Below are 13,160 nucleotides of genomic sequence, written 5' to 3'. Positions count from 1 at the left end.
GTGGCGAAAAATATTGAAGCAACTCGAGGCCAAAATAACACAATCGGTGACTTACCTCTGTATACGCTATTACTGAAATCCAAAATGTTTTAGTGGGTCTTGGGATGCTCAAAGACCCCCAGAGGAAGACCATAAGAGGCAGAGGTAAAGACAGCACACTGGCAGACTTTATTTGGTTGACAAAGATCATTATGTACGACACCAACTCTGATCTTGACAAGATAGCATACCTAAAAGTAAAACAATGCATCAATGATGAAATAAAACATCACACCATATACTGTACTGTATTCTGGTAATACATAACCAAAATGATTGGCCTTAACATGTCTATGCTTTCATGCTTCAATAAATTCCAAGCACTAGTGCCATGACAAGTAAATGTGTATAAGTACATTTAATTTTAAGAGATATGTTAGTGCTTTATGTACTCATAATACAACATTGCTTGATATCCACAGGATTTGCATTACTATATATACTATAGATAAAATAGATATCATATATCATTCTTTGCATACAATAAGGCAAAAATACTACACAATACACAAGTCATATGAGCCATCATAATATTTCTTTTATTATTCCTTACATATGCTTTTGGTACTGATGTACTGTGGTCTATGTTTTTATATTAATTACTTAGTCCTTACTTAAAGCAAATGTTATATTTTTCAAGTTAAAATACTCACATTAGGTCCACACACCTATAGTTTGAACTCATTTGCATAATGTTGGCTTCATGTTAGTCATACTTAGTATCAACCCTATCAGAGGAAGTTATGGATTGCATAGCTTCCCAAATATTAGTACTAATTCATCTAGTGTCTAAAGCATGGGAGAGTTGCTATCCTATTTTCCAAGTGACCGAACAAGCTTTTAGTGTAACAGAGACCTTTTTATTGGCTTCTTAACAGAGTCTATTCACATTTTATTATAGTTGTTGATTTGTTTTCTCATTTCTTGCAACAGCTTCTCTCTTTGGTATGAAATTATCAATCATCTGATAATCATAGCTGGTGGCCTTTATCTATTATGAACTTTTGTTGTAAAAGAGGAGACAAGTAGAGTTCTTCAGTACAGTCTCACCTTAACCGCGAATTTGGTAACCACAAATTTGCTTTTATAAAGGTGAACATTTGATACCAATTTAGAAAATTGTACAGGGCTAGAAAAATGTTAGAAAAAAGAAACAAACAAACCTCTAAAGAATTCTGATTTTAAAGGCAAAGAAAATCATATATTTTTTTTTTCTATTAAAATTAAAAAATATGAGTAGAGTTGAATGTATTTAATGTTTTCATTTTGTGCTATAGTTAAAGAAGCTTGCTTCTAAAAAAGGATACAAATTTACCCAAGCAAATAGGATAGTTATGAAATAAGATATTTTACATAAATTCTAACTTTATAATCTTTTTAATCTAGAATCACATAAGAAAACAAATCAAACATGATACAATTTTAACAATTAAATTGTCTTTCTTCATTTTAGAGAGAGAGAGAGAGAGAGAGAGAGAGAGAGAGAGAGAGAGAGAGAGAGAGAGAGAGAGAGAGAATAAACGTATACGTTAAACTAGAGATTTGTGCGTGCAAGTGCTAGTGTTTGTTGGATCAGTTGTGGTCAGTGGTCAAGCTCCAGCTTGGGAACTTTAGCTTTAAAGATATGAGTACATTGGTATTTAGATTTATTGCAAATATGAAAAAAGAATTTGAAACAGAGTGGAATATATATTACGATATAATTTCTTTATGCCTTTAAAGAGCTTTGGTTGAAAAAGTGCCCATTTTTGTTTACAAAAGAAAGTATTCATATCTGAAATTTAATATAAATTCTAATATTATTATTTTTCAATATGAAATATCATATAGGACTTTATTTAAAAGAAAATTACTCAAGCTTATGATGAAATAAAAAGAGAGAGAGAGAACATTTGAATAATTTCATATCAGGACTGGTTAATCTCCTCCTTTTAATAATAATAATAATAATAATAATAATAATAATAATAATATGAGATCACATATAAAAAATTTTATCATGTATTTTTTTTATCAAATATTACACATACCTATACAGTATGTATTTACAACACCTTTTAATAATTTTCATTGGTGTTGTCTTTATTCAGTATGAGTACAGTATCATGTACAGTGGTTTGCAAGTATTGGTGATATAGTTATTGTGTATTTAATATTTCAATGCTGTTTTACTATTACTATTACTAACATACTAGACAGTATGATATTACTACAGCAATATACCGTATACATGTGTATATCTTATACTTAGCAGTTTAGTGTAGTATAGAATGGTAAAAGGCATACAGTACGCATGTATGAGAGAGATAGGGATATTAATATAACCAGTATAAGACTTAAAATCACTGTACTATATCATTATCATTATTGCATTATGTACATACTGTTGTAGTGTATTTTACATTTAAAATACAATTACAGTTCTCAAGTGAATACCAGTAGTAACAAGTAAAAAAAAAAATCCTTAGAATTTATCGCCTATTCTATACAGAATTCTGACACCAAGAAGGGGCAGAGGGACTCGAAATTTTATTACTACATAAAAGGAGGTTTTACTGTACATTTTCTTAAACACTAAGGGGAAGTAGTCCAAAACAGTGGGATAGATTACTAACCTTCTGAATGGTCATCAAAGATTTTATTATAATGACAAGTCTTAATTATATTCAATGTAAAATACCCTCAGTATATGAATGTTGAATGGAAACTTATCACATGTAAGATTATTTAAAAGTCAGACAAGTCAAGTATAGAAACCCTTCCGTATTAAGTTGTGATCTATCCACATAATGCACAAACTTCCTTAATATTAGTTCTGTACATTAAACTAAAATTAGTTATGCTAATTTGAATAGTGTGACTAACCTGAAAGAATGGAAGAGATAGCTAAAGTACTATATACCAAATAACACTTTTCATACAAATAAAAAAATTAATCCAAATAAGTATAGCACTACTTTGCATCAAAGCAATGTGGAATAAAATTAGCTTTGGTAGTTGATCTCAAATAACCTGCACTTTTATGAAATGTTATTTTGATAATAAAATAAATTTTTGAATATACTTACCCGGTGATTATAATAGCTGCAACTCTGTTGCTCGACAGAAAACTCTAAGGTAAAATTCGCCAGCGATCGCTACACAGGTTGCGGGTGTGCCCAACAGCGCCATCTGTCGTCCAGATACCCAGTACTCAATGTAAACAAAGAACTCAATTTTCTCCTCGTTCCACTGCGTCTCTATTGGGGAGGAAGGGAGGGTCCTTTAATTTATAATCACCGGGTAAGTATATTCAAAAATTTATTTTATTATCAAAATAACATTTTTCAATATTTAACTTAGCCGGTGATTATAATAGCTGATTCACACCCAGGGGGGTGGGTAGAGACCAGCAAAATATGTTTACATTATTATGAGCTAAGAATTTTTATTTCATTTTAGAAGTTATCAAAATAACAAAAACAAAATAAATAGGTAGCTGGTAAGGAAGTCGACTTGAACAATTACTCTGCTTTTTTAAGTACGTCTTCCTTACGGAGCCTCGCGATCCTCTTAGGATGCTGATCGACCCCTAGGATCTGAAGTATCAAGGGCTGCAACCCATACAACAGGACCTCATCAAAACCCCTAATCTAGGCGCTTCTCAAGAAATGACTTTGACCACCCGCCAAATCAACCAGGATGCGAAAGGCTTCTTAGCCTTCCGGACAACCCAAAAACAACAATAAAAACATTTCAAGAGAAAGATTAAAAAGGTTATGGAATTAGGGAATTGTAGTGGTTGAGCCCTCACCCACTACTGCACTCGCTGCTACGAATGGTCCCAGAGTGTAGCAGTCCTCGTAAAGAGACTGGACATCCTTAAGATAAAAAGACGCGAACACTGACTTGCTTCTCCAATAGGTTGCGTCCATTATACTTCGCAGAGATCTACTTTGTTTAAAGGCCACGGAAGTTGCGACAGCTCTAACTTCGTGTGTCCTTACCTTCAGCAAAGCTTGGTCTTCCTCACTCAGATGGGAATGAGCTTCTCGTATTAACAGTCTGATAAAATAGGATAAAGCATTCTTTGACATAGGCAAAGATGGTTTCTTAACTGAACACCATAAAGCTTCAGACAGGCCTCGTAAAGGTTTAGTTCGTTTTAAATAGAACTTAAGAGCTCTCACAGGGCATAAGACTCTTTCTAGTTCATTTCCAACCATATTCGATAAGCTTGGAATATCGAACGATTTCGGCCAAGGTCGAGAAGGCAGCTCGTTTTTGGCTAGAAAACAAAGTTGTAGAGAACATGTAGCCGTTTCAGATGAAAATCCGATGTTCTTGCTGAAGGCATGAATCTCACTGACTCTTTTAGCTGTGGCTAAGCATACCAGGAAAAGTGTCTTTAAGGTGAGATCTTTTAGGGAGGCTGATTGTAGCGGCTCGAACCTGTCTGACATGAGGAATCTTAGTACCACGTCTAAATTCCAACCAGGTGTAACCAAACGACGCTCCTTCGTGGTCTCAAAAGACTTAAGGAGGTCCTGTAGATCTTTATTGTTGGAAAGATCTAAGCCTCTGTGACGGAAGACTGATGCCAACATACTTCTGTAACCCTTGATAGTGGGAGCTGAAAGAGATCGTTCTTTCCTCAGGTATAAGAGGAAGTCAGCTATTTGAGTTACAGAGGTACTGGTCGAGGATACAGATACTGACTTGCACCAGTTTCGGAAGACTTCCCACTTCGATTGGTAGACTCTAAGGGTGGATGTTCTCCTTGCTCTAGCAATCGCTCTGGCTGCCTCCTTCGAAAAGCCTCTAGCTCTCGAGAGTCTTTCGATAGTCTGAAGGCAGTCAGACGAAGAGCGTGGAGGCCTTGGTGTACCTTCTTTACGTGTGGCTGACGTAGAAGGTCCACCCTTAGAGGAAGAGTTCTGGGAAAGTCTACTAGCCATCGAAGTACCTCGGTGAACCATTCTCTCGCGGGCCAGAGGGGAGCAACTAGCGTCAACCTTGTCCCTTCGTGAGAGGCGAACTTCTGCAGTACCTTGTTGACAATCTTGAACGGAGGGAATGCATATAGGTCTAGATGTGACCAATCTAGGAGAAAGGCATCTATATGAACTGCTGCTGGGTCCGGGATTGGTGAGCAAAATATTGGGAGCCTCTTGGTCATCGAGGTTGCGAAGAGATCTATGGTTGGCTGGCCCCAGGTGGCCCAAAGTCTCTTGCATACATCCTTGTGGAGGGTCCATTCTGTTGGAATGATTTGTCCCTTCCGACTGAGACAATCTGCCATGACATTCAAGTTGCCTTGGATGAACCTCGTTACTAGCGAAATGTTTAGACCTTTTGACCAGGTGAGGAGGTCCCTTGCGATCTCGTACAACGTCAGTGAGTGGGTCCCTCCTTGCTTGGAGATGTACGCCAAAGCCGTGGTGTTGTCCGAGTTCACCTCCACCACTTTGCCTTGAAGGAGAGACTTGAAGCTTTTCAAGGTCAGATGTACTGCCAGTAGCTCCTTGCAGTTGATATGCATTGTCCTTTGACTCGAGTTCCATATTCCCGAGCATTCCCGACCGTCTAATGTCGCGCCCCAGCCTACCTCCGATGCGTCCGAGAAGAGAACGTGGTTGGGAGTCTGAACAGCCAGGGGCAGACCCTCTCTGAGGCTGATACTGTCCTTCCACCATGTCAGGCAAGACTTCATCTTCTCGGAAATGGGGATCGAGATCGCTTCTAGCGCCTTGTCCTTTTTCCAGTGAAATGCTAGGTGATATTGAAGAGGACGGAGGTGTAGTCTTCCTAATGACACGAACTGTTCCAGGGATGATAGCGTCCCTATCAGACTCATCCACTTCCTGACTGAACATCGTTCCTTCTTCAGCATGTTCTGGATGCATAACTGGGCTTGGCTTGTTCTGGGGGCCGACGGAAAAGCCCGAAAAGCTAGACTGTGAATCTCCATCCCTAAATATACAATAGTTTGGGATGGGACCACTTGTGACTTTTCCATATTGACAAGGAGACCCAATTCCTTGGTCAGATCTAGAGTCCACTTTAGATCCTTCAGACAGCGACGACTGGAAGAAGCTCTGAGAAGCCAGTCGTCCAAATAGAGGGAGGCTCGGATGTCCGCTAAATGAAGGAATTTGGCTACATTCCTCATCAGCCTCGTAAACACAAGAGGAGCTGTGCTTAGGCCAAAGCACAGGGCTTGAAACTGGTAGACAACCTTTTCGTAAACGAATCTCAGAAAAGGTTGGGAGTCCGGGTGGATGGGGACGTGGAAGTAGGCGTCCCTTAGGTCTAACGAGACCATCCAGTCTTCCCTTCTGACCGCTGCTAGAACCGACTTTGTGGTCTCCATGGAGAACATCTGCTTTGTGACAAAGACATTCGGCGCACTGACGTCTAGCACCGGCCTCCACCCTCCTGTCTTCTTTGACACCAAGAAGAGACGGTTGTAGAATCCCGGGGTTTGATGGTCCAGGACTTTGACTACCGCTCCCTTCTTTAGTAAGAGAGACACTTCCTGTTTCAATGCTCGTCTCTTGTCTTCCTCTCTGTACCTGGGAGAGAGATCGATGGGAGACGTTGCTAGAGGGGGTTTTCGTACAAACGGGATCTTGTACCCCTCTCTGAGCAACTTCACAGATTGTGCATCTGCGCCTCTCTTTTCCCAGGTCTGCCAGAAGTTCTTGAGTCTGGCTCCCACTGCTGTCTGAAGAAGCTGGCAGTCAGACTCTGCCCTTAAAGGACTTGGTTCCTTTCTTCTTTCCACGTCTCCCTTCGGCACGAGCACCTCCTCTGCTGGAGGCTCTGCCACGAAAGGGCGGAATAAAACGGGACGCTGGAGTGTCCATCCTTGGTCTAGCTGACAAGGTAGGCAAAGGGGTGGCTTTGCGAGCAGAGGACGCAACAAGATCGTGAGTATCCTTCTGTATCAAAGAAGCGGCAATCTCCTTAATCAGGTCCTCTGGAAAAAGGCATTTGGAAAGAGGAGCAAACAGAAGTTCGGATCTCTGGCATGGTGTAACTCCAGCTGAAAGGAATGAGCATAGGTTCTCACGCTTCTTAAGGACTCCGGACACAAAAGATGCAGCAAGCTCATTAGACCCATCACGTACGGCCTTGTCCATGCAGGACATAATGAGCAAGGAAGTCTCCTTCTCTGTCGGAGAGATCTTTCTGCTTAGAGCTCCTAGACACCAGTCTAAAAAGTTAAAAACCTCGAAGGCTCTAAATATACCTTTCAAAAGGTGGTCCAGGTCCGAAGATGACCAACATATCTTTGAGCGTCTCATGGCTAGGCGGCGGGGAGAGTCTACAAGACTTGAGAAGTCGCCCTGGGCAGAGGCAGGAACTCCCAAGCCGAGAACTTCTCCCGTGGCATACCAGACGCTCGATCTAGAAGAGAGTCTAGCAGGGGGAAACGTAAAGGCTGTCTTCCCTAAACTCTTTTTGGACTGCAGCCATTCTCCTATCACTCGTAAAGCTCTCTTGGACGAGCGTACGAGGACGAGTCTAGTAAAGGCAGGAGTGGTTGACGGCATGCCTAACACAAACTCTGACGGAGGAGAGCGCGGAGCCACAGACACAAACTGGTCCGGAAACATCTCTTTGAACAGGGCCAAAACTTTCCTAAAGTCCAAAGAGGGTTGCGTAGACTTAGGCTCGTCCAGTTCTGAATGCGGTTCATCTACGTGTGCAGCACCATCATCATCAGAAAGTCCCTCATCCGAGAACTGATGAGGGAACGGCAACGGAGTGGGTAACGGCTGGTTAGCTGAGTCCGGTCGCACGGGTGCATGCGTGACTGAGCCGGACGCAACGTCATGGATCTGCTGCCCAGTCTGTGAGCTGGCAACAACCATAGCAGCGCGGGGACGCACAGCGTCTACTCCAGACTGTCTAGACTGATGTGGGTGAGTAGTGGCAACCACACTGGGTTGCGGAGGTTGACGCACCGCGTCAAAACAAAACAACTCTGACGGTTGTTGAACCTCACGAACGTCAACGGATACCTCCGTGCGTCGCTGAACGTCAACATGCGGCTGGCAGATCACACTGGAACGCATGGGTGGCGGAACTCTCTCAACTGGAGTGCGTGAGAAGGTTACCTCAGCGTCCCCAGGACGCACAACCAATCGTGTGGGTGGTTGTAGGCAAGGAGCTGCACTAGCTGGTGCGGCAGCAACCTTCTCCGCACGAAAGTCCTGCATAAGCGACGTTAGCTGAGACTGCATGTCTTGCAGTAAAGACCACTTAGGGTCTACAGGAGCAGGTGCGGCGACAGACGGTGTAACTGTCTGAAGCGGTACCGCTTTGCCTCTCTTAGGAGGTGAGCAGTCATCGGATGACTGCAGCGAGTCCGAACTGACCCAGTGGCTACAGCTGGGCCGTTGGACTTGTGCGGAAGGGACCGACTTGCGTTTTAACGGTCGTGAGACCTTGGTCCATTGTTTCTTGCGAGAAACACCTTCCGAAGACGAGGTATAAATGGGCTCTCTCGTCTTTGTTAGGCAGGGGCGATCTTGGGTAGATACGCCCGATACCACGGAGGGAACGTCTGTTCGCTGATTAAAGCCTCTCAACCAATTTGTCGTACGACATTGCTTCTCCCCTGGACTTGGGAGCTTGCAAGAGGTCCCAGACTAGGAGGACGACAGGCACGAACAGACGAACCCTCAAGCGCAACACTATCCACAACACTATCACTCACTTTAACACTTCCCACTGCACTTTTACACTTCAGCTCCTTCACATCCGCCATGAGCTGATTACGGTCCCTAGCCAGGGACTCAACTCTCTCACCCAGAGCTTGGATGGCACGCATCATATCAGCCATCGAAGGTTCCTGAGTGCCAGAAGGGGATTAGGAGCAACCACTACAGGGGAAGGAATAGGTTGTGGGGCATGAGGAGAGGAAATGTCAATAGAACGAGAGGAACTTCTCCTAACTCTATCTCTCTCTAGCCTACGTGTATACTTTTGGAATTCGATAAAATCGAATTCCGAAAGCCCAATGCACTCCTCACATCGATCTTCCAATTGACAGGTTTTATCCCGACAATTGGAACAAACAGTGTGAGGGTCGATAGAGGCCTTCGGAAGACGCCTTGAACAGTCCCTAGCATTGCACTTCCTAAATTTTGGGACTTGTGAAGGGTCAGCCATTTTGAATTGGTCAAAGGGGAATTCAAAAACTATCAAAAAGTCATCAACAAAGAATCCGTAATCAAAAAGAGTTCAAGGATTTGTGAAGAGAAAGCCAGCACAGCGAAAGCTCAAAACTAGAATAATGTACTTCACCAATTAGTTGTGAAAACAAATCCAGTTTAGCAACAGCGAATAAGTACGTCTTGTCGGTAGCACGAGAGAGAGAAAATTGAGTTCTTTGTTTACATTGAGTACTGGGTATCTGGACGACAGATGGCGCTGTTGGGCACACCCGCAACCTGTGTAGCGATCGCTGGCGAATTTTACCTTAGAGTTTTCTGTCGAGCAACAGAGTTGCAGCTATTATAATCACCGGCTAAGTTAAATATTGAAAAATGTAATTTACCATTGTCAGGGGTAACTGCAGTGTTGGTTTTCACAGAGTTGCTTGTGAAGGGTATGGCACAAAGGCCTGTTCAAGATACGCACAAAAATTACACCTATAGTTTTTCTTGAATAATAATGGCTGTAATACTAAAAGATATTACTGTAATTACTTTGGGAAGAAATTTTAGGGAGGTGTATTTATTTGTCATAAAACAACAACAGAGTTTCATAACGATGTTGCATTCATTTTGTATAATACAACATTTACTTAATAGCACATCAATCCTTGAAGACAAACTCACCAGCATGCAATCATGAGTCTGACCAAAGGGGGCTGTTCCTTCTTGAATTCCTTTTCGCCTCCTTCTGGTAAATCCACAAAGTCCACACTGGAGTAAAACAATTCATAGAGAGAGATACAGCATAACAATAATATTATGATACGACCACTTTCCTTTTGTAATTATTTTTGTTGTGACCACACAAATATATGTTTAATAATTACAGTACTTAGAAATCTTGAATAAGCCCAAAGAATGACAGAACAGAACATTTGAAGAAAACAATCTTAAATTATGACTATTTAGGGGCATTACACGTGGACAAGAAAGGACATGAATTCCACAGAGATATAATGCTTATTATTAGGTTTTGTATAGGATGCTATTTCTAATACAAAAACGCTACTTTTTCCTTATCCCCATGTAGTTAAATGTAGAGGATATAACTATTGTCACATATGCAATTGAATAACATGCTTGCAAATTAAAGGCAACTCTGATCCTCAAAATTACTGTATAAGGAAAGTTCCATAGCAATATAAATGCAAAAGAATTCCCTGTGTTGGAAAAGAGAAGAAGCCTTACCTGTCATCTGTTTTGTCCTCACTTGCTTTTTCAACTCGTATCTCTAAAGGTTCCTGTCCTCCATACCTGAAGGCAAAATTAGCACACAAGCAAATGTTATTCCACCACCAATTAGCACACAAACAAAATCTCAGAAATAAAAAGCAAATACTGTACCCCTTAAATAAAATTTCATAAGCAAAAGCAAAAAAGGTCTGCTGGAAATATTTCTAATCTAAATGAGATTCTGAGTTTGGGTAGATGACAGTTTTATATACACAGTACAGTACCTTATTTATGAATCGTTTCAGATATCAATATCGTTAAGAATTTTACAATTTCCTCTACTGGGGGCCATAGGAAATATATCTGGATACAAATTAATTACTATGTATTCTCAATGCTTGTAGAAGATTAATAGTATTGAAACCAGTAAAGTAATTGGTTTTTTAGTGCTGGTATTCATAATTCAATGAATATTAATTCAAAGCATATTTAATATGAAGATAGGCATTTTAGATGTATTTGAATGGCAAATTACCAATCAGTGAGGAAAATTGTAATTTGAATATAATTTGCAGTACATTATCCAAACATCACAAATAAATAAGCCTTTATATTGTACTCCTAATTCGAGACAACCTAATGCCTCACTGCTTCCTGTGGCGTGTACTTTAGTTGTGATCACAAATTGAAACTTTTTCTCACAAAGGAGAATTTACCAAAAGACTTAATACAGATTGGCGAGACATTTTTAGAAATGTTCCAGAAAGAGTTAAGTGTTGGCAGTTTACTTAGGGGAATACAGTACTGTAATTCAGGAGCTTTATTGTAATATTCAAACTAGCAACAGGGAATAAAGCATAAATTTATCAATTTATATACTGTAGAAATCATTATTATCAAATCAACAATCATGCCAAGGTAATCCATTTGATAAAAAATTTCCATGGCATGTATTGAAAAGTAAAGTGTCAAAAGTCTACTTGAGAAGTCTGTTAGGAAAATTCAAAATATATGCCAAACTATAAAAAAGAAAAGAGGTTACAATATTTACATACGCAAACAAATCAATCAACCCTAGTAACTAAATGTATGTACTGTATTATGTTTTGTCCTGTACAATAAGTTTTAACGTATTTTTTTTATATCTCTTAAATCTTTGAATATGACTGTGTGGTTCTTTTTATAGATATCATATAAGACTACAGTATTCTTAATTTTATTTTGTACAATAATTTTATTTTTCCATATACATGTACTGTATATTGTAACTGTTTTCATTTACAGATATCATATTCAGTAAGTAATTTAACCAGACCATTCATTTGGCTAACTTATTAATATATACAGTATATTTTAGTAAAGTGGGCAAGAAAGAACCTTATATTGCATTCTGTATCTTCAATCTTATACCACTGCCTTATGCAATGCCTAACTTTTTTCACGGGCTGCCAATGCAAGAGCCTGTGCTTTACATAAGGTAAGGCAATCTTAAACTAACCAACCAACCAGCTTTACTTTTGGTATTACAATAATCAAAATTAATGGAAATAAAATAATGCTTGAGAGAAGCATGTACAATACATGTATCATACACTATGATATTTAAAAGAAACATTTTAAGAACATATTGAAATATCAAATTCAATAATTAAAAAAAAACTGAAAGCTACAATCTTATGTTAGCTAACTTGATTGATGAAAAATGCACAAATATGCACAGTAGAGTAGCAATGAAAACTGGAGTGGGATTGAAACAACACAAGAAAACAGGATCAAAGAGAAAGGGAAGTCAACATCTACTCTTCACTCACCATCTTGATATCAAGCAGTCTCTAGCTTAAAGGATGGCTACAAAAGCAATAAAAAAGCCAGAAAAGCTTTTCTTCATATTTTCCAACCCACCACCACTTACAGATATAAGCAAAGATGCAATAGAATAAATTCCATACATTTTTTCAATATTAAGCTGTTTTCTAAACTGCCCTTTCCTAACACTACTAGTTGTTTAATAATAAAATGTATTTTTGAAATCTTTTTTACCTATTTTTGGATCATTCCAATAATTTTTTATTGTTACTCCTTTTATGTAATAAAATACACTATCTCACTAATTTTAATGCTTTTAATGGATGCTAATCTTAGCAGAAATGAAGTGCCAGATATTCCCAATACTGATGCTTGAAATTTGAGACTCTGTCATAGAAAACTGTGTGAATTTAATTAAATAATCCTATGTATGAATACATTTTGTGCTTCCATCATTTTATAATATTTTACATATCTGACATATGACACTAAAATGTCTAGCTCTGTGTCATTGTAATCAAATAGTTACAGATCTATGGTAAAAGTAATGGAATTACACTTGATGATATTACTCTATGTAGTTTAATTAGACCACCCAGTGGAAATTCTTACTCTTGCAGGGCTGGTCAGTAGAAGGATTTTCCCAGCTTTATATATTACAAGATAACTTCCAAAAATGAAGCACATTCTCATTTAACACAAGTCCTATTCTGTGTAAATTTTGATATTCTACTTTTACACTAATAAAACTAGTCTTCTAAGTAAGCCACCATTTCCCATTACTAGCTTTCTTTACCTGCGCTTGGCTGAAACAGCCACTTTATCAGGCACTTCGCTCTTCTGACATTTCAAAACTTTTTTCAGATCTTCTTTAGACTGTTTCTCAGCAATGTTGACATTCCTTAGTGATACTGGTGATTCTTGCAATGGCAT

At 39.3% G+C, this 13,160-nt stretch overlaps 1 protein-coding gene across 1 annotated transcript in view; it reads right to left on the bottom strand.

Moving 5' to 3' along the window:
* LOC137623661 (piezo-type mechanosensitive ion channel component 1-like) overlaps positions 1-13,160 on the bottom strand; it is a 160,429-nt gene extending 147,269 nt beyond the window's left edge. Inside the window, exons 1-4 of the mRNA XM_068354492.1 lie at positions 13,024-13,160; positions 10,437-10,502; positions 9,873-9,959; positions 56-230 (exon numbers count right to left, since the gene is read on the bottom strand). Of these exons, the coding sequence (XP_068210593.1) occupies positions 56-230; positions 9,873-9,959; positions 10,437-10,502; positions 13,024-13,160 (465 nt within the window). The remainder of the gene's footprint in view (positions 1-55; positions 231-9,872; positions 9,960-10,436; positions 10,503-13,023) is intronic.

Source organism: Palaemon carinicauda, chromosome 30 (genome assembly GCF_036898095.1).
Source record: "Palaemon carinicauda isolate YSFRI2023 chromosome 30, ASM3689809v2, whole genome shotgun sequence".
In the NCBI taxonomy this organism is placed as follows: Eukaryota; Metazoa; Arthropoda; class Malacostraca; order Decapoda; family Palaemonidae; genus Palaemon; species Palaemon carinicauda.
The sequence above is the reverse complement of the archived record's forward strand: the minus strand, read 5'-3'. Positions and strand labels throughout refer to the sequence as shown.